Source organism: Manacus vitellinus, unplaced genomic scaffold (assembly GCF_001715985.3).
Source record: "Manacus vitellinus isolate BGI_N305 unplaced genomic scaffold, ASM171598v3 scaffold_7_pilon, whole genome shotgun sequence".
NCBI classification, from domain to species: Eukaryota; Metazoa; Chordata; class Aves; order Passeriformes; family Pipridae; genus Manacus; species Manacus vitellinus.
In genome coordinates, this window is record NW_021940813.1 from 18223556 (window position 1) to 18245826 (window position 22271).

A 22271-nucleotide genomic window follows, 5' to 3' on the forward strand; every position below is an offset into this window, starting at 1 on the left:
ATTAAGAAGATGTCGTTGGTTATTCTTCTGCTGAATTTGATAATACAGTGATCCTTCTGGTTTCATCTGTTTTGTGTGGTATTTTATCCACATGCCTTGGAGCATCTAATTCCAAAACAACTTTATAAACCCTGTTTTGTGTTCCTCGGGTCAGTGAACTGCTGCTATGTGTTGTCAGCAACATCTCAAGAAGAGGAGGTACCCCCTTGGTGAAAGGCTAACTTCTTGTGAACATGTTATAAGCTGACAGTGTGTTCAGAGCTGGCAATTGCTCCTCTGGTAGAGAACATTCCTTGTGTAACACTGTTGCCTTGGTATAGTCGCTCATATGTTAATGGTGGTGTAACTGTGACCTGACTCCAGTCTCCTCATACACATTTTAAGAAGCTGCTTCACTGTTAACTGTAGGTTTCGATCCTACAGGCGGGATTTTTTAGGCACCATATCAACTGCTGTTTGCATAGTTCTATTTTTAATGGTTAAGGCTCTGTGTGAGAGTTTAGGAAAGCATATCAGGCAGTTTCTGTGAATCAATAGCTTTTCTATTTTTAAGCTAATATGATGCTGTCACATAGGTGATGCTTAGTAAGTACAGTTTTAGAATGTTTTGCATTAAGTCATATATATTGCCTGCTATTTCAAAGTTGGATTCCCTCGTGCTCTGGAATTGAAATACGGACTTCTCTTTACTTTTTCATGTGCTATTTTGTATTGTACCAGAGTATTTGTTTACAGTTCCACATCAGAAGAACATTTGCATGGTTTATTTGTGAACTGTTTCTTTCACTTCCCTGTGGCATTAAAAGGAAGGATAAGGTGTATATGAGAATACAAGATAGCATTAAGATAGGTCTGCTATATTAATGTAAACTAAAAGCCTTTTGAATTTGTTCAGAAGCTTCTTTTCCTCTCCATAGAAGTAACATGTTTTTCTGCATATAAAATGAGAAATTGGCTTCCTCTGTAGCTGCCATTGAAGAATTCTCCCAGTAATATAAGCCCAGAGGGGCAAATACGTGATACTCATTTGGGAACAGTTCCATGCAGCTGCTATTGTTTGGGCACCAAATATACTGTCTTTTTAGACCTGTTAGCAACAACCTGAATTCATAGTAGGATGTCTGAAATCAGAGAAGGGCAAACAGATTGACCGCACTGACTTAGCCAGTGGCAGTGTGTTTCTCTGGCCTTAGTGAAGTAATCACTGTGTAATGTATTCATCTGTCTTGGAGTGTACTTATATTAATATTCAAGTACAATGAAAAAAAAAAGAAGGTTTGCAAAAAATAAAGCTCCAGAATACTTCTACCTGCTCCTTACTAAAATGAATAATGGATCATTTTCAGTGAATTTTTCTAAGCGCTAATCAAAAATATAATGATGTGCAGATCACTACTCAAATTGGAAGCAGTCATTTTAATTTTCAGCAATTATAGTAATTTTTTTTTCTTTATCTTTGGAGGTTATGGTTTATCAGTCATGTAAAATGGTTTACTGAATAACTTGCTCTTTATAACTACCTCATGATTTTGAAGTAGCTATTATTTAATGTTTAGTGTTTATTTTAATAGAGACTTCACCTTCCTTTAACTTCCAGGTAACAATAAAACGAACTTAAGTGGTACTGGTTATGAGAGTAGATCAGCTGAAAGGTTAAAGACATGAATACTGCAGCAGCATTTCCTTTAGTTTGGTGGTCCAGACTACCTTTAGGTTCAACCCACCTGGTTGGGTACATCAGCACCACATGCCTTGACATTTAGGCATGGCTCAAATATTTTGGTTGAGCAATGCGTGAAAGGAGTGTTTATTTCATCCTGCGACAGTGACTGAAATGGGTGTCTCTAAAATGATAAATTTAGATTTAATTTTTCTTCCTAAGCAAGTTCATGGAAGGAATCGGGGGGAATACTACAGTAAAGAAAGAACATTCCTTTTCCTTGTCTTCAAAGAATAGAACGTTCCTTTTTCTCCTTTTCTCCTCGGGAGGCTTTCTGTGCTAAGCAGTTTAAACCGCATCTCTTTAATAAGCCGTTGAGTCAACAGGCTCCAGGTTGATTTGTATTCACTGGATTGTACTCATCCTGAGTTTTATTCTTTAAAAGACAGCTTTTGCCTGTAAAACACAGTGCTATACATAGACTATGTATAAGTAAATGTATAAAAATATATGCTTTATCTATATATACGCAAGCATATAAATGGATTATATATATAAAAGTGTATATACATATGTATATGACATAATAGCATAAAAAAATTAATGTGATGTTAGAAAAGTAGGCTCAGGCCCTTAGGGTGTTTGAAAGGCTGAGTTTCGTTTTCCAGACTAGTGCTGTAACACTTAGGCCATTGCGCAAATGATGATTTCTGTTGCCTGCCTTCCTCACCCCAACTTTTGCTGAACTGCTGTAAGTGATTTTGAGGTCAGCTGTGAAACTGCTGGGTTTTTTCTTCTATTAGCCATCATAGGTAACCATAGTCATGCATTTTTAAACTAGCTTTCATAGTAGTGAAAGTATGAATGAAAGGATGTTGGAAGTGCAAGACTGACCTTTTGCCACAAATTGCAAGATAAAATAAAAAATAAAATTTAAAAAACTTTCCCTTTATTTTCTGATCTTTGCTAAGTCGGGAGCCTTCAGCTCTAATTCTTCGGTGGTTCCAAGTGAACTAAATTATTTTTTTGCAATTTCAGACCTGTTCCAGTGACATTTGTATAGTTGCTAGTATTTTGCATCATTTATACTGGTTTTGTCTGTCCTGTTTGACTGCTGATACCTCAAGAGGAAAGTCTTAAATTCTCTCTGAAAGAAATTATAAGGATAGCAGAAGAATGGGGAATGAGTTATGCACAATGCTTTATTTAGTGACATAAAGTATTGTTCCCTCAGTGACCCTTTTTATTTTTGTGGTTTGGTGGTTTTGGGCTTTTTTTTTTCTTTTTTTCCCTTTGATTGTTTTTGAGATGGAACTGTAATTGATAAGTTGTGGATAGTAATATCTTAATTTCTTTTTTGTGTTGAGAGGGTGTTCCTTGTTCCGTTCTGTTTGCTGTTCAGTAGCTTTTACCTTGCCAGTGGTTCTTCCTAAACTCTGTGATAGTCCACAAACCGTTAGGAATTGTGTTGGATGTCCCACTGTTTGATACTCATATCCTCAGTTATATGGATATTTCAAGAATCGCTTCACTTCTGTGACTGAATGAGCTACGGGCATGTACTGCCTGTGGGGAGAGAGGTTGTAGAATGGAAAGATTGATGAGTGATCCTTTTAGAGCACAGAGACTTATTGAAAGACATCCATTTCCTTGCTTTCACGTAGTGCTGCAGCATTTTTTATCCTCCTGAGTCTCACAAACTTGACACGACTGGTCAGTGAGCTGATCAGCCGTGTCTTTGTACGCTGGAGAGAGAGAGAGAGAGAGAGAGAGAGAGAGAGAGGGAAAGGAACTGTTGAGTTCATGATTTTGCTGATGTTGAAATAGGTGGGCATGAGGACCATTGACTGAGTTCTGCATGTGATACCTGGGACTCGACAAAAGTCAGTCTTTTTGATGGGAAATCTGTCACTACTTTGGCTTCGCCATTACTCTGTTTAAATCCTGTGTTCTTTGAAACTGTTCAGTTGATTCAGTGGGATAATAAGCACACAAGGGTCTGTGTTATATTTAAATCCAGAAGTGAGAGAAAATGTGAATGTTGTTACTATTACTATAGCTCCATGATTAGAGGAAACATCTGATACTTTCTGGAGTCTTGATTGCCCCCACCATTCCAGCCATTGTATAGATTTGTTTGCGAGTTTACAGTTTATGCTGTGCTAAATGCCATCGAGTTGCAAAAAGCAAAGGAAAAATTCACACTTCTATAATTATATTCTGGTTTATAATTATATTTATTTCTTGTACCCCATTTGAGCATTTCAGTAATATGTGTGTTTTTTTTACACAGTTGCATACCCCAAAGAGATTAAAGGAATATTGTGAAAGACTGATAGGAAAGCAAAATCAGTCTCTGTGTTCATTCACTATTGATAGTGATGAAATCCAATGAGATTTTCTCAGTCTTGGGCCACAGTGTTGGTAAAAATGACTGTCTGTGTTTGAATTTGGCTAAATCGAATACTGAAAATGGTACTCTTCTACGTTTAAATAGAAATCTGCCTCACAGGTACGGATACAAGAAATCTGTTGCTTAAATTAAAATTCTTCTCCTTAACCATTTCAATATCCCTAAAAAAAAAACCCAAACAACAGAACAAAACTCTTGCCGAGTTTCAGTGTCTGGGATCTGATTTTGACTTACTAAAATATCTTGAATACACACAATTAAATTCTGTTTAAGACGGTTTGAACTCCTAGCAGAAGGATAAATCATAGGTGTATTTCATCTGGAAAGCTTAATACAAAGTTGGGATGGGTTATTCAGACAAAGAACTCAAAACTAATGATTAAGATGAGCTACAGCTAAAAGAAGCTTCCATGCCAACTAACCCTATCTCCTTGATAAACTACAGATTATTTTAGAATCACAATAACATAATTTTAATAAATTCAGAACGTGTAAAACATTCTGAAAAAATCAAGTTCTGTATTCATTCACGAGGTCATAATCTTCTGTAATAAGCTGTCCTCATGTGTAAGTGATTGCTAAAGCTGAGGTTTAGATACTGCTTTGATGCTTACTGTACCCTCTGCCTAGGTAGATCTGCACTTCTGACTCTGCAGTGATTTGATCAGATCATGCACTCCACTTATGCACTGTGGTCTGTTGCCAGGTGACCTGTAAGTCTTTCTGAATGCACATCAGCATATTTTTGTGCCAGATAACAAATTGAGTAATCCAGTGCCTCTGTCATTCTTGTCACTTTATTTGTATTTATTGTGACTAGCTTTTGCACACTGTAAACAACACCAGTGGAGCTGCCTGTGCTGTTACATAGAAAAAGGGTTGCTGTAAAAATGACTAGAAGATAATATGTGACTGGGGAATGAATATTACTCATTCCCAGTGAAATGTAGCAAGTAGATGGACAGAACATCCTGCTGATAATGTCCATGTAAAAGATATATCAAGAGATGAGAACTAGAAATGAGAAGAGTATTTTCATTCACCAGTCAGCTATGTGATACTTAAAATGCAGGAGACTTTTTAAATTAGTGTCTTTAGCTATGGAGTTGAATCTTTCACTTTCAGGTAGATTAACATGTAATTATCATAGAGACTCATAGGAAAATTTTCATGTTCTAGAATTTTTTGTTTCCTTGTTTTGTTTTAATTCTGCTTAGCTTGATATTTATTATTTAACAGGATGAGGATTAATTTTCTTTCTCAATTTTAAGTTTAGAGTAAGAATTTTATGTCCTTCAACTGGTGAGTCTGAGATATAGAAGAAAAAACAGTGTATAAGAAAAAAAGGAAAGGGGGAACTGTGAATTTTAAACATTGTATTCTTAATTTACCTTCTCACATGAATTATTTCACTATTTTATTATCTACAAAAATGTTTTTACATGACAAAGGACATGTTGATAAGTGAAGTCCTGAACTTCTCTAAATTTCTCATAAGAGCAACTTCTTTCTTTCCTTTTCTTTATCTTTTTCTTCTCTTCTCTTTCATTGCTAAAGTGATAGTAATAAACATACCTTTAGAGATACAGAAGGCAAAGACATGCATGACAAGGAAATTAAAGCATGGTTAACAGCAATAGCTGGCTTTTCAAAGGACACTACTTGAAAAGATAAACAGACTGGTAGAAAAGCCAGTGTTCAAGATCTTTGCTGAAATGAAGCCAAGAGCTGAAAGTACATTTCTTCCCCATATTAGTGTTAAATTAAATATTAATGACCTTCTTTTTCAAAGATTTGTTGGGTGGGGGAGAAAGGACGGATTATTTGTTTCTATTAAAAAAATAACTTGAAAGCTAAAACATCTTTGACATATAAGCTGCCAAAATTCAGCCTTAAGTTTATTCTCGTCTGAAATCCCCTGGAAATACAAGTGGGTGTGTTTTGCTGGAGTAATCCCATGTAAATGCAGCACTGCCAGCAGCACTATAGTAATGACTGTTACGTCTTTGAAGGCACTCAGAAGCTTCTGTTCAAAGACACTCTTAAATAATTAATTCTTTTTTTTCTTTTTTCAATTTACATGGAATGTGTAATGACATCCCCCAAGTACCAGATTTCCTTCCTTCCCTTCTTTTCTTTCTCATAGAAAGCATAGAGTATTTTAATTAAGACACTTCTTGCTAACTTGGATAGTAAAGAAAGGTGATGAAAGAGAAGGTCCAGATAGTTCTTTGCTGAGACCCTTAGTTACCACAGAAGCGACAGCTTGAAAAACCTTGGTACTTGTGAGGTGATCCTGGAAACCTGGGATCCCCTCTGCGAATAAAGGGAGGCAGTTTTACTCGCTTCAGTATGAGCCCTCTGGCTCCTGGCAGTTCACTCTCTGACCATTTATGTGGTCCATTTGCAAGACAGCTGCCTAGCTGGCTATACATGGGCTTCATTTTCTTTCTTTTCTTTTGTTTGTTTGACAGATACCGAGCGTCTGTATTCAGTAGTGTTCGAAGAGATCTGTGGGCGTTTTGGAAAATCATATACCTGGGATGTGAAATCCTTGGTTATGGGTAAGAAACCCCTAGAATCGGCAGAAATTATTCGAGATGTTCTAGATCTTCCAATAACCAAAGAAGAGCTGCTAAATGAAAGTAAAATCATGCAGGCGAAGCTATTCTGTACTACTGCATTAATGCCAGGTATGTTTCTTTTCAATATTTGCAAACTCTTTATGGAATTATTTAAATGCTAATCAAGCAGAAGTTTGTAATCTGTCTTCCACAAAACAGTTTCTCTTACAGATTCTGTTTCATTGCTGTCATTTTAGCAAGTCTTACTCAAATCCACGTGTTATTTACCAGTCTAAAGAGATATTTTACCTGTCAAGGAGTACAGAAAACTTCTTTCCTTATTTACTTGGAGCAAAGCTTTTTTCTAGGTGTTTTAAAAGAAAAAAAAGGACTAGGTACATACGCGTGAATTCTGTTTTGTAAACCAGCCATTCTTTATAATTGTTGTTGGTAGCTTTCCCTGACTATGAGCATAGCCTTGTTTTGTTAAGCACAAATAAATTTGCCTGCACTTTTAAAAGTATGCAAGCCCATGAGTTCTTTCAGTTGGGATTACTCTCACTTAACCTGAACACTGAAACTCAAGTAACAGTGTCTGAACGTGTCACTGGCGAGGGAGGATTCCTTAGGTTATCCTAAAACATGAGTGTTTCCTCACCTTTTACCAGTGATAGTGCAGAATGCCCAAATGAGTAGCTTCAACCAGGTACCTCAAGATAAGCAAGAGGACGAATCTTATCTGTAGTGTGAATGGATACTTTTATATTCAATTACATTTAGATCTGAAATGCTCTAGAGAGAAATCCTCAACCATACAAGATTAGCGATACCTAAACCTAGGATTACTGGTAACTTTATGTACAATGTTAAACTTTCTGGAGCAAATAATTTATGAAGGGAAAAAAAAGGAGGAGATGGAGAGGAATATAAAAAAGTATTAGAAGTGAAATAACTGCATGTCACTGTACGAGTTTGACTGTTATCATTTTTTCTCTTTGAACGTGTACTCATTTGTTCTGACAATTTCTACCGTGCATTAATGTTTTAATTTTTAGATGCTTTTTTATACCTAGTTTCATAATGCATTAGGAGAATGAAAGTTAAAAATATGTGATATGTTAGGAATAAATAACAAGCAGCAAAAATAAAAGGTGCCGTTTTTTTAGCAGCTTAAAAAACTTGAGTATTTTGTGCAGCCAATTTAGTTATCTCTTTAATGTGTTTTATGTGCAAGGTTTTACAAATTGCATCTCTCTCAATCATAGTTCCACTTAAAACTGTAAGCCTAGTTAAACTCTTCAAAACAATGAGAAATATGGATTGATGTGTTTTTCATTTTTCATGTCAAACTTCTGGGGCTAAATTTTCAGCTATATCTTTTGCAAGCCAAACAAGAAAAACGTACGTAGTCTGGGTTTAGAAAATGCCAGATGGACAGACTGGGTAAAATGTTAGGAGGCATGGAGAAGAGTTGCTGTAATGAAACAACGTAATAGACGCTATTAAGTAGATATTGTGTGCCAGCTGAAGATTGTGATAATGTGGCTGAGCTGTTTAAACAGAGTTAGAGAGGTGAGGGAACAGATTAGCTGAAGGAAACATGAGGTTTTATGCTGTTCCTGACTTCAAAAAGTGAATTCTGGGCTTGCTGAAGCTGGGCTATTATGGATGAAAACAGCAAAATTCTTACTGTGAGAAGCAAGTAAACATTTTCATCATCCCCAGAATTGTTCAACTGATTATCTTTTCAGTTCAACTAAATACACGTAATAACTTTCTTCAGGGTATTTTTTAAAGCAGAATTGATGTGAACTAACATACTTTATGCTCACTGGCCATTGTGGAGAGCAGAGGCGTCCTTGGTCACTAAACTGATATGATCTGTCCTTTACTTGGAGGCAGCATATGGGATACAAGCTAAATTGCCATGAATTTTGAGAGACCAGGCTGATGTCAGTTAATAAGGTAGGGGGAAATGGCTCCAGCTGCTTACCATCTAGTTTCTTTAAGGACTGTTCTCCAATCAACCAGATTTTTAAATCTGATAATTTCTTCTGCCCTTTTGTGTCTTCTGAGAGTGTTTATTCATATAATCCTTGTGGATTTGTTCTGCAGTCTCTTAATGTTCTTTAATTAAGAATGGGCTTCTTGCATATGTTGTGTAAGATATAAGACTGATGACATTTTGAGTTTACACTGTTCTCTGACTAAATCGATCTTTCAGATGGTTACAGGTAAATACAGGAAAGTGAAAGTTAATTGTCATATTAATGGCATAGGATGACTGAAGTGCTGTATCTCTGGCCATCTTTTGACAGTTAATATTCAGGTGACGTTCTATTTTTTAATCAATTTCTAAAGTTTGTCCAAAAAATAAGATTGAAATTTGATTTGGTGGAGAGCAGAGCTAAAAAATGACCAAAGATATTTAAAAAAGTGACTCAAGCAAATCAGCATTTGTTTCTGGATGTGGAATGAGCTATGCACATAATTTTGCCAAACATGATAGCTCTATTAATTCCCAAATCAAGTAATTGACAGGTGTGTTGGTGACGATTAAGGATAGTGTGGAAGTTGTACGAATATTTAATTGGCAAAACAGTTCTTTGTCTGACAGGTTAGAAACCTGGTTTCAACTGGGATAGAGTTCGGTTGTTTTTCTTAGTTGCAGGTATATTGATGTGTTTTAGATTTAGTACAAGAATAAAGTTGATAACACACTGATGTTTAAGTAGCGCTTGCCCCAAGTCAAGGATTTTTCAGTGTCCCGTGCTCTGCCAGTGAGCAGGTGAGCAAGGAGTCAGGAGGGAGCATGGCTTATCTGAACTGGCCAAAGGGATATTCCATACCGTAGAACATCATGCCCAGGGTATAAACTGGGGTTGTTACGTGGGAGAGGGATGAGTTGTGGCTTTTGGATGGGCTGGGCATCAGTCAACAGGTGGTGAGCAATTGCATTGTGCATCACTTTTCTTTCTTAGGTTTTATCTCTCTCTCCCCCTTTCCCTTTCATTTTGCAATTAGTTGTATTAGTATTGTCATTATTATATTTTACTTTGTTTTGATTATTAATCTGTTCTTATCTCGACCTGCAAGTTACTTTTTTTCCTGATTCTTCTCTTCATCCACCAGGGAGGACACACACACTGAGTGAGCAGCTGTGTGGTACTTAGTTGCCAGCTGGGCTTAGACCATGGCACAGGCTATATTACAGCCATGCCACTTAATGTGCAGCACTTCTGAGGCATGAGTGGTTGAAGACAGAATTTTGACTATTTCAATATGGCTGAACTGACAGACAAACCTCAACACATCTGGCTGTGGTCAAAATACAAATTTTGTCTAAGAGTCTATATCCATTTCTAATATGGAATTTTCTGGTAACTATTTGAGAGTTTTTCACAGTTTGATTTATTTTTAGTTTTGAAAGAATCTTAAGGAATGGTAGTTTTGATTCAGTGGAGAAAGAAATTAATCCAAGAGAACACTGACAAAATGACAGACCTGCCACTGTGCTGGTTTTCTAAATATTTCTGTAGGAGTACAGACATTGTTATCTGCAAGAGTAATATAGTAGGTTTTCTGTTTCTGCAAATGCATTTTTAGCATTTCTGTGTTACAGGGAAGTGCATAGTCTGAAGAATAAGGAATGACAGGTGGAACAGAAGAAAACCATGCATATGTATATCTACCTATACATGTTTAAGTGTGCTTTTGCATAATATAAACCTAGAATATATACAGAGCCAGAAAAACTGAACTCCAAGTTATACAACTGCCAACAGTTACTGTGATCATGTCAGGATTATGAAACTACTGCTATTCTTTCATAGTAGTCTCTGGTTTGGCTCATCATCATTATCACAAAGCACAGATCCTTAAGGATTGTGTGACTGTGTATACCTTTCAGACATTTTCCATTCCTGGGTTGTTTTTACAATAACTGGGATTTAGTTGTTGCAGCTCTTGTTCAGCCAGTGCAGAATGTGATGTGCAAGCTATTTTTCAGTTCAAGTACAGTTGACTGTTTCTTGCAACCATGAGGAGGTAATTTTATACCTCAATTTTAGTACCAAATGAAGCCAGTCAGAAAGCATAAAAAGAGAAGAAAGGAAAACAGTTCAAATTTCAATGGAAACTCCAATTTATTTTTTTCTTCAGCAGTTCCATTCAACCAGCAGTCTAGTGAGCTTAACTATAGCTTCCTTGATGTTGTGCCCTTAACAGGTAAATAGATTTCCTAGCATGCTATCTTTTCTTTTCATTGCTGTTATTGTTTTAATGCTAGGAAACTCTAGTGAGTCAATGCTCGGCTCAGTGGGCTTGTAACCCCTAGATATCAGTCAATTAGATATCTGCAAACTCAGAATGATGCTTTCTGTTTGGCTGATTTCAAAGATTTGTCCTTTACATCAAGTCCTAAAGAATTGCAACCCAAACATGCTTTTATCAGGAAATCAGAAACACAGTTGATGCAGGTTCTAAATTATGTAAAATTTAGTACTTATATTTCTTCTATGGCCATGCATGTGTCAGTATTTCCAGACTGAAATGATAATAATGATTCAGTGAATAAAGAGTCTCTGCCACCAGAAAGATCTCTGGTACTTTTTAGAAGGCAATAAGATGAGAAAACAAAATTCTTTATTAGAAGTCAATTACCTTCCAAAGTGGAGAATAGGTTAGTAGTTTCCATCTCCAGTTTCTAGCTCAGGGAAAGGGTAACATACCCTTGCAGATAACCTTTTTAAACAGTGTATCATAACAAAAAAAGAAGCAGGTTGATCTGAGAGTTACATTTCCATAGTCTCATGAGATTTAGCAATAGAATAGAATAAAACAGAACAGAACAGGACTATTTCAGTTGGAAGGGACCTACAACTATCATCTAGTCCAACTACCTGACCAATTCGGGGCTGACCAAGTTAAAGCATTCATGGCAATTAAACCAAGTAGCGGATAACCCCACCTCTGTCACACTGTCACCTTCACAGCAGCAATCCTGACTTCCCCTGAGGATTGCAAGAAAGTGTAGTTAATGAATAGCAGTATGTTGATGGGCTTGCAGTTGTTGTAGCACACCAGACTACATAAAAAATTTTTTTAATGATTTTATGGCTTAAGTTAACAAACAGCGGCTTCTTTTTGTGAGTGAAATTTTTTTGTGTTTTGTTGAGTGCTTTTAATGTTCAGATGCTGCTGAGGTTTTTGCCACAGAATTGTTTTTATAAACTTAAAAGACTGTCATGGAATTGGCTAGAAATCTAGTCAACCTGCAAAACTCTGAGTGGTAATGCTTAATGATTATGAAAAAAAGGAGCAGTCTTTTAATACAGAAGCTATTTTTATTCTTAAGATTTTCATTTGTGCATATGGACATAAATCATCAAGATGTGTGTTTGCCCAGTTTATGATGGAGATCACTTTCTTGTCTGTTTTGAAAAACATACCCTTACTGGGACATACTCATAGAAAAAAGGTTTGGTTAAAGACGTATTAGAAAAGAATAGAAGAGCTTTATAGTATCTCCTTTTTTGTCTGGAAACATTTCAAAAGAAATAGATCTGAATGTGGAGATAGAGAAGTGATATAAGTTAAGAACAGTGTTATGTTCAGTGATAGACAAATACAAGAAAAGGGATGGTACAAAAATTTGAAATTATATAAAATATAGCAAAAATACACATGTTGTTCATTGTTCTGAAGTATTCTGCATGACACAGAGACCATGTTTGTATAAAGCTAAAAGGAAAATAAAAATTCCCTTCGTTTTTCATCAATTTGTGCTAGCTTTGAGGAGTTTTGTCTTGTTAATTTGCACTTCATAGTGAGTAATGCCATTTGATTAAAAAATGTGATAACTTTAAAAAAATCATGTGGAAAACAGTGTTGTAATACCATGTAAGTAATTAGATAGGGATTCTCATTAGATCATTTTAGTGTAGCATTGTTTGGTTTCCTGAACACTTGCTGTACATGTTTGTATTAGTCAATGAGAAGGAAAAAAGTGACAGTTAGCCCAAGGGTTTTGCTGTTCAGTATGAGTCTTATTTTTAGTTTGTTAGTTGATCCAATGTATTAGTCACCATGATTTCAGCTGAATCTAAAAAGTGCAAACACCACATTTGGAGTCTAATGGAGGAATAATACTTCCTTTTTTTAAAAAAAAGAAATATATATTTTTATATATGATTTTTTCCAATTTTCAGAACAAAAACTGATCTCTTTCTTTGAAATGCATCTGTGGTCTCAGAAGAAATAAATCCTTTCTGTTGGTTTAATTTGTTTTCCCAAACTTGATAACTTCATTGACATTTGTGATTAATTAGGTGTTAAAGATGCTGACATTTAAAGTTGATCCTTCTTCTTTGCAGCTACTGTAACAAAATTGACCTTACAATTCTTTTCACCTATTTTTCTTTCCAATAGTTACCAGTGTTGAACTATTGCATTTAGCATATATTGAGCTTCTATGTCTGTTCTAAAACTTCACATTTAAAGACATAGCATAAAGAAACAGTATTTACTGCTTTGGTTATCTGAAAAAATGAGTACATTTGGAAATAAAGCATAGCAATGTGGGGTACTCCTGATTTTTTTGTAATTACTTGAAGAATTCATATACTGCATAAGATAGTTATTGCCTGTGTGCCACATTAGAAGTGTATCCTTATCCTGGAAGAACAGAGATCTTTATTTCTTTTGATCTTTCTTTATTTTTTGTTCTTGCTGTATGTGCCTAAGCTTTCAGTCAGAAGGGTGAAAGGTGGTCCCAGGAAGTCTAACAGAGGGGTCCCTCTGTGATGGATGGGCCCTGATGTAGCAACAAGTAAGTTAGAAGTTATCAAGGTCACAGGAATTTTCAGCGTAGTTCTTCGTGGTCTTTGAGTTCTTACTTGGTTGGTTTGATTGTCATTTGATTGAAAAATCTTTGTAGCTACAGAGGGTATAATAACACAGGATATACCAGGGGAAGTTTCTTACAGATATTTAAAGCAGTTCTTCAATTCCCCTTCTGTTGATGTTTTCTTTTAAAAAAACACTATAAAGATACTGAGGAAGATATTATCTTCCTAATAAAGAATTATGTCCTGAATTGGTACAATAATTGTGTCAGTAATTTGATGTGGTGGCTAAGTGTCTAGAGCTATACTGGTGGTAGCTGATGCAAACAAAAATGGATTTTCTTGATCTATAGCTTTTACAAAGAGGAAAGCAAACCTGGAATGAAGATATTTTTCATCTGTTTTGAGTTTGTCAAGTTATGCTAGCTACTCTTCCAAATGCAGTTTAATTTTTTTCTGTGCAGCTGATTTGCCTTTTGCTTTTTCTCTAATCTATCTTGCTCTATTTACACATAAACGAATAATCATTTTTAAATGGCATATTCTTATTAAAGTGCATTTTCTGAATAATGTAAATATTTGCTTTCTGGAGGTATTAAGGACAAGTGCATTTTAGCTCCCTTGTTGTGAGGGAAGCCAAAAAGAGAAATCAAACACGCACCTATACACAGTTACACACTAAAATCTTGATGTGCTGGGGGAACATAAGAGAGGACCCTGGAGAAATAACCTTTCTGCAACAGTGCTTTTCTGTGGCTGGCTACTTCCAATAGAAATATAGAATAAACATACCCTGTGAGAGATGAACTGAAGCTGTGATGCAGTGGGACTGAAGAAAATTAGCTATTTGAAAAGAGCACAACTTTAGAGAAAACTAACTATATCATAGCAAGGGCATAGGAGATAGGAAAAGTCTTCTGCTTAATCTTTGGGCTTCTTTATATTACTACACACATGACATGCTAGCCTTGCTAAACGTTGCAGCTTATTTAGAATAAGTTCCTTAGAATGAATGCATTTTATTTTAAAGAAGGGATGCTTAGGCTACTGCTTTACATTAAGGTATCCTAGTACTTCACTAATTTACTATAGACTTACTACATGTTTCAGAATGAAGACTTAAACTATCTGGAATAAAAGGTTGAATTGTATTTAACGTCATATTTTGGTGAGAGGACATAATAGCATCATTTGGGAAAAATGCACTTGCTTAGTATAACCATTTAAGGAGGCATAGGAAGGCTTTCAAATGGATGATGCATTGATATTACAGGAGGAATAACACTTGTTATTTCTGTCCAACTCGAAATCTAACATCACAGAAGTGTGTGTATTTAAAGTCATCAAATATGAACATGGAACTGGAAATGTCAGCTATTAATTGTTTGCTTAGATTCTGGAGAATAGATGAGAAATCTGCAGAGAGCCATACCTACAAGTCCTAGTTCCAGACAGGTGGATTAGTTAATGCACCTATTTAGTAATCTACACACTTTATTATCAATAGTACTTACAACTTCTCCAAGTTGGGCATATGACTATACTTGGGAAAAATGTGTGGCAGATTAGGTGGTTGATTTTTAGAATTGAAAGGCTAAGTCACATGGGAAATGCAAATCAGAGATGCTGGTGTGGCAAAGGAAAGAATTAAATGGGCATGAGGGTTAGGAATGGTTGGAGGGAGCGGGGACCAGACATAACCATGACAGTGAATCAGAAGGAAGGGAATAAGATTATTTTAGTATAACCAGACATGAAAAATATAAGAATGCATGCACTTGGAAGGTAAAAACAGAGAATTGTGCTCAACTTGTTTCAAAGAGCCAAAAGTCAACTGGAATCTACTTGAACCTAAACTGCCTGAAACTAATATCCTGTGTCCAACACCGTGGGACAGATTTATGCCAACAAACAAAGCTGAAATGATTATACAGATATGGAGGGATTTTCTCTTGTGAGTTAATGAAGACCAGACATCCAATCTTGTTCTTCATTACACAATGCTAATTGTTTTTTCTGGGAGAGGTATTCAGCATTTAGAATGCTGCAGAAAAGGAGCATTAAAACCCCTTCAAAGAAAACTCAAAACTTGCACCTAATAACGGTGTATGTTTCCCTCTTACACAGACTGCTGTGCTTTCTCTGTTCACTGCATTAACCTTCCCTAGAAGACTGGATCAGATTGAAGTTTCTACCCATTAGGCTTGAGGTGTTCATTACTCTGGGTTCACAGCATCAATAGATAAAGCTCTGGTATTAACAACTGTGACTGACAGCTGCTCTCCTCTGCCTAGTGTTACTTGCTTTAATAATTGCAAAAGAGAGAATCTGAGCTCCCTTAGGGTCTGGATTGAGCCAGTTGGATACCTGCTTCAGAAACTAAAACTATGCCATCCAGTGAGAAGAGTATATTTTTTTGATTCTTTTCTCAGGAGCCTAACTGTATATGAAAGAAAATGTTCTCCCAAACTCTCAGAGTTCGAAATAATAAACTTACATAATATGGGGACATTGCTTAATGACTTTCTAGTGGATGTCATCATGTAATGATGTTGAACCCATTTTTGACATATTTTGAGAAAAGAATCACTTTGATAACAGAACAAGTATATATATACCTTGAGGAATGTTCCATGGTTTTTGTCTGGAGAAGGAATGTTTCAGATATAGCAAGAATTTTCTTTCACACTAACTGATTGAAATAGGTTATTTTATTCAGTAAGACAGCATTGTTGAAATATTGCCAAATACTTTGTAGTTAGGTATAAACATTAATACATATACCAACATACATGCATATATATAAAAACTAAAATATATATATTTGTCTTGCAGGGGTCGATAAGCTGATCCGTCATTTACACAAACACAACATACCCATGGCTGTTGCCAGCAGCTCAGATGAAGTCTCATTTCAGCTGAAAACAACCAGACACAAAGACTTTTTTGGTCTTTTTCATCATATTGTGTTGGGAGATGACCCTGAGGTGAAGTGTGGCAAACCACACCCTGATCCATTTTTGGTTTGTGCAAAGAGATTTCACCCTCCTGCACCTCCAGAGAAGGTAAGAAGGGGAGGGGACAAATTTGATTTAGGAATATTCTCTTTGGGCTATATTTGGATTTTTTTTTTAATGTGATAAATGCTTAGATTAAATTTAATATAAAGATTATAAAAATCAGCAGCTTCTGTTTTCAAAGATGTTTGTGCTGTTGAAGGAAGAGATTTCCCCCCACTACATCTAGTGTTTGTAATGCTGATTGCTCTGATTTACTACACAGTAGCATGCAGTAGTATGCTACACAGTAGTAATGATTTTCTGCTGTGTAAATAAATCTACAATCTTAACTTCACTATTCAAAGTTTGGAAACAGTTGTTTAAGCATAGTTCAGTTTATTTTCCATACATTCATAGCTGATTTACCTCTTAAGTATCAAAACATTAAAGATGGTTCTTTGTGAACAGGGCATTATTTTTCCTAAGCCACATCTTTCCTGTTACAGTCTAAATCTCTGAGATCATAATTCTTGTTTCTGATTTAAAACTATCAGTTTGAGCAATCTTTCTCAAATAGTAGGTGTGTTTAGTTTTTCTCTCTTATATATAACTTTCCAAAGTTTATTCTGAAATAGAAATCTGCAGGGAAAATATTTGAAAGATAAACTGAGAGTTGTTAAAATAATGTCTTCACTTTTATTTTAAATTAAATTGTCTTTATCCATAGAATATTTTTCTCACTTCTTCTCTGTCCCGAGTGGAACATAAGTTCTGAAGTTTCAGAGTTTCATTACTGCAGAAAAATGCATTACATACTAATTTTAAGGAACAAGTTTAGGTAGATTAGACTGTGATTACTGTTCTCTCAGTAGGATTATTGAGGAAAAAATGGCTACACAAATACAATTAACTGATTCCTCAGCCTTTCGTACTTTGAATTCTCACACAGAGTCTAAATGGTATTTTCATTGCCCGAGAATACAAAGTGAAATAAGTTTGATGCAGTGTGGTTTACTGTTGAACAGTGTTAATCAAACTGTGTTAATCAAACATGGCGTTGTAGGGGCGTGGTAGATACTTGTGTGAGTAGGCCTTGTGTATATGGCTTGTTCCAAATGTTGAAATCTGAGCAGCAAGGCTGTAGATCTCACTTTAGAGTCAAGGAGTTATGAATTTTGAATATGTTAGTATTCAGTTCAGAGCACATATTGGGAAGCAGCCCAAGGTTTTGGAGAGAGGAAGAGAGGAGTTGAACACAAGCTTAAACCACAGCTTAATATTTTTTTTCATATAAAAATATTCTTCCTTGCTTAACTGTATGTGTAGGGAACAAAAAATCAGGGTATGTTCCTGTAATGTTGTATGGTATGTTTTTTTTGGGAAACAGGATGAAGTGCATAATTGCATACTTTTTAATTGGATGTAAGTATAACTGTAAGCTGTTCTGTAATTCTGAAAGTAAAAGAGCAGAAAGTATTGATAATTTATATAAATCTGGGTTGTAACTGTTACTGTATCTCAAGAAGTAAGAAAACTGAATGTCAGCTGTGTTAATGGCAAATTAAACTATAATTTCATGTGAGGAGCAGAAGGACAGCTTTCCCAAAACTCTTTGTTTATTTGGCTCTATTTCAGAAAAGTCACAAGGTGGTAATAATTAAAAAGGACAAAAACATTAAAAAACAACCCAAAAGCAAGCAACAAAACCAGTGACACTGTTGTAGATAATTGTTTGTTTCCTTAGTTATGTTAGCAATGAAAAAAATACTTGAAGATAATAGTAGCATCTATATTACACTTAATATTTTTAAACGATTTTAAAGGTATGTTGGACAAAATTGCAGATTGTATTTTTGATTGGGTTTGTATTTTTATTTTGTTAACCTTTTTTTGAAGAAGAACATAAATGTTTGAATATACGTTTTTCCTCTATATGAGTTTACAGCATCAGCGTTCCCTTAGAGCAGATTAAATTCAACTGAATTTTTGTTGCATCTACAAAAATCACAAATGTTGAAGTGTGGGAATTTAGCACAAGCACAGAACTCTCAAGGGGAAGAAAAGTATTTAAATTGATATATAAATGGATATGATATCTGCTTTACTGTCATTGAAGGATGTCATAGTTGTCCATCTGGGAATTTCTTAAATGTTGACCTTTTTGTTTGCAGTCTTTGGTTAACTAGGAACTTAATAGGCATAATGATGAAACCACAGCACAGGAATTTTGAACAAGATACACCCTGCAAATTCAGCCTAGGTCTTGCTATCTGGTGATACGTGAAACATCATATGAACTTGCAAAACTAGCAACAATGCACTGTCCTATAAGTAATTAATTAAATCAGGTAATCAAAATATGATCTGAAGATTAAATACTAGAAAGCTTAAATTTTTCTAAAATTTAAATTTAAAAACATATACTCAAATTTCTGATCTCAAATGCACAGATGCAACTGGTATGAAAACCATCTGGAGCTGTACATATGTAGAAACAATGTGTTCTTGAATATTATAGAAATTTCAGACCAGAATGTTCAAAACACTGTGTTCTTTTTCATACATTTTATTTAGACAATTAAATAATACTTTTCATAGTATTGTTTCTGTTTAGATTTTGGTGAGGGAATACTTAAACAAACTGGACATGAGTAAGTCCAGGGACCCTGATGGGATACACCCTCTAGTGTCATTGCAAGACCACTTTACATACTCGTTGATCAATCATGGCCACTGGGAGAAGTGCTCAAAGACTGGAGAAAGCAAATGTCACTCCTGTCTTCAAGCCAGGGAACTACAGGCTACTCAGCCTCACCTCAATCCCTGGAAAATGGTGATGGAAGAACTAATCCTGAAAACCATTTCCAGGCACAGGAAGGATAAGCAAATCATCAGGAGCAGTCAGCATGGCTACACCAAGGGAAAGTCATGGTTGACAAACTTGATTAACTTCTATAATGAAGTGACTGGCCTGGTGGACAAGGTGAGAGCAGTGGCTGTTGTCTCCCTGTGCTACAGGAGTGCCTGTGACACTCTCACCCATATGATCCTTGCAGAGAAGCTGTGGATGAGCAGACAGTGGCGTGCTTTGAAAACCGGCTGAACGACCAGGCCCAGAAGGTTGTGATCAGTGGCACAAGTCTAGTTGGGTGCCAGTGAGTAGAGGTCAATACTGGGTACAGCCCTGGTTAACATCTTTAGTGACGTGGTTGGAATGACGAGAAGAGAATGCTCAGGGGATCTTATTAATGTGTAGGAATACCTGAAGAGAGACGGTAAAGAAGAAGGAGCCAGGCTCTTTTCAGTGGTGCCCAGTGACAGAACCAGAGGCAGTGGGCACAGACATACACAGGAGACTGAGCACACGAAAACACTTTTTTTGCTGTGAGGGTGGCCAAGCACCTGCAGAGGTTGCCTAGATGAGTTGTGGAGTCTCCATCCTTGGAGATACTTGGAATTTGTCTGGACACAGTCCACAGACTGAATGAGCTCTGGAGGTCCCTTCCAATCTCACTTATCCTGTGATTCAGTCATTAACTTCACAGATTTGATCAGGGAAAAAAAAGTAAGGAAACAAAAGTACTTTTGCTAAACAATATTTTTCTGTTCCACTTTAATTTATAGGGCTCGCATTATTAAAAAATCATGATTTTCGAATTTATAAATACTAGAATATTAATTTTTGCTTTAAAAGAGTTCATACTAACATGGCCATTTGTATGTATTTTTATATATTTTATATACATATATATATTTATAAAAATTTGCAATACTGTCTTGAAGTTTTATTTCATAATAACAAAAATGATATGCTAATAAATTTAATTTAAATATGGCTCTAACTGAGAGGGCTGCAGACATTCCCATGCCAACATTTATACATACTTCCAATACACTTCTGTCATCAAAACCACAGATTAATTATCCTCCTATTTAAGGATGTTGTGGGCTAGGGCCTTTCTTTCCAGTATTTTGGTTGATTTGCCTACAGCTTTTCTGTAAAATAAAGGGCCTTACTAGTAATTTAAAAGCAAATAAATCCATTTATATCCACTGTTTAAAAAGAGGAATAGATTGCAGTAATACAAATGGTCATAACTCTCTTATGAAGAATCAATCTGTTCTATTTAAAAAGTTCCAAGTGATGTAAATCATCACCTTAATTTAAAACACTATTTCTTTGCAGTTTCTTCCATTTCTAATTAATTAATTGATCCCATAGTTACAAATAATCTCTGTACCAAATCTAGTGAGAGCTCATTAAAATTTTTTCAGACTGATTAAATGGCATTAGGATTTATGAGTCTCAGTGGACTTTTTATGTCATAGAACAGAGAAGTTCAAAGAGAAATTTCTGCGACTTTTTTGCTACAGAAGATGTAGTGAAAGAGCAATAGATTCAGAATGGTATGACATTCAAATATTTTGTAATTTTATTCTGTATTGTACAAATAAAACAGAGGATGAAGAAGGTTGATTTAGCACTTAATATGACCATCGTTTTTGTGAGTTTTTTGTAAAAAGGATGCTAAAACCTTTTTTTTTTATTATCCCCTTTTTTTTTCCTTTTTCAGTTTTTTCCCCATTCAGCTTCACCATTTTTGGTGTATACATGTAGTGTATATGTTTTACTTACTATGGTTTTCAGATAAGCAGCTATTTTATGAGTGATGTTTCTCTTTTTCCTGGAGGTTTAATTTATTAGGAGTACTTTATGTAAAGTACAGAAATTACAGACATGAACAGCCGTTTTAGGTGGTGCACTGAGCTGTAAATTGGAATGTCTGCTGTTGAAATCATGTATTTTAGTCATCATAAATCTGCCCCTTTTCCATTTCATAAATTAATTGACTTTTATAAATGAATGTTTGCAATTCACAGATTTGTTATTTGAGAAATAACAAAAGCATTAAATGCAAAAGCACATGGACATTTTTCAGCTTAGTTCAAATCTACATCAATGGCTATTTCTTCAAGCTTGACTCTAGTCTGTCCTTTGCATAGGCCTATGTTACCAACTTTTCCTCATCTCACCTTCTAAATAGCTGTTTGTGGTATAAACCATTCTGATTTACGCAAGTTCTACTGTCTTATGTCCTTCGACTCGCAGTTCTTACTAGTTATTTTAGCATATTGCTAGACACTTGTTTTTTCCAGGTATAGCCTGCCATTGTAATGGTCAGAGCATGCCTGACTTTCAGTGTCAGGCTGCATTCAGGAGGACAGATGATGAAGAGTTTGTAGTCAATCACTGTTGTTCTCAGGCACTGCAATATGTACAAAGATAGTTATAGCACATGCTAGTGGGTGCTACTGCATGAAGAGAGTGTTGCTCCTCAACTCTTTCTGAATGATGGTGCATTTTGAGGTAGAAAGCAGAATTTGGGCTTTCTTTTTGGAAGCCACTTGACTGTTTTGTCTGTACTGATGTAATTACAGTTCATCAATTAGTTCAAATTAGGCATTTGATGGATTAGAGCCAATAAAGAACTTCTTGTGTTGTCTGATTTGTTGGTGCCAAGTCCAAGTGTAGCCATATACTTAGTACACTGAGTAAAGGTCTGGGATGTTTGAGTGTTTCTGGTGTGTGTGTTTCCTTGTTGGATAATTTCCTCACTGCTTGCACAGAGTGCCCCTTTGGAGTCTCCCATCTGCAAGGTTGTGCTCCCTCAGTGTTCCTGTTAACCTTGCATCCTGTGCTGTGCAGTGGCTGGTTTCTGGAGAGAGCAACCAAGTCTCTCCCTTGACAGAAGTGTGTTGTGGTGGGGATGAGGCTCCCTGGAAAGTTGT

At 35.8% G+C, this 22271-nt stretch overlaps 1 protein-coding gene across 2 annotated transcripts in view; it reads left to right on the forward strand.

Annotated features, from left to right (window-relative positions):
• PUDP (pseudouridine 5'-phosphatase) overlaps positions 1-22271 on the forward strand; it is a 61011-nt gene that overhangs the window by 16752 nt on the left and 21988 nt on the right. For both annotated transcript variants that reach the window (XM_018084358.2, XM_029964796.1), the window contains 2 exons: positions 6548-6766; positions 16318-16547. In XM_018084358.2, the coding sequence (XP_017939847.2) occupies positions 6548-6766; positions 16318-16547 (449 nt within the window). The remainder of the gene's footprint in view (positions 1-6547; positions 6767-16317; positions 16548-22271) is intronic.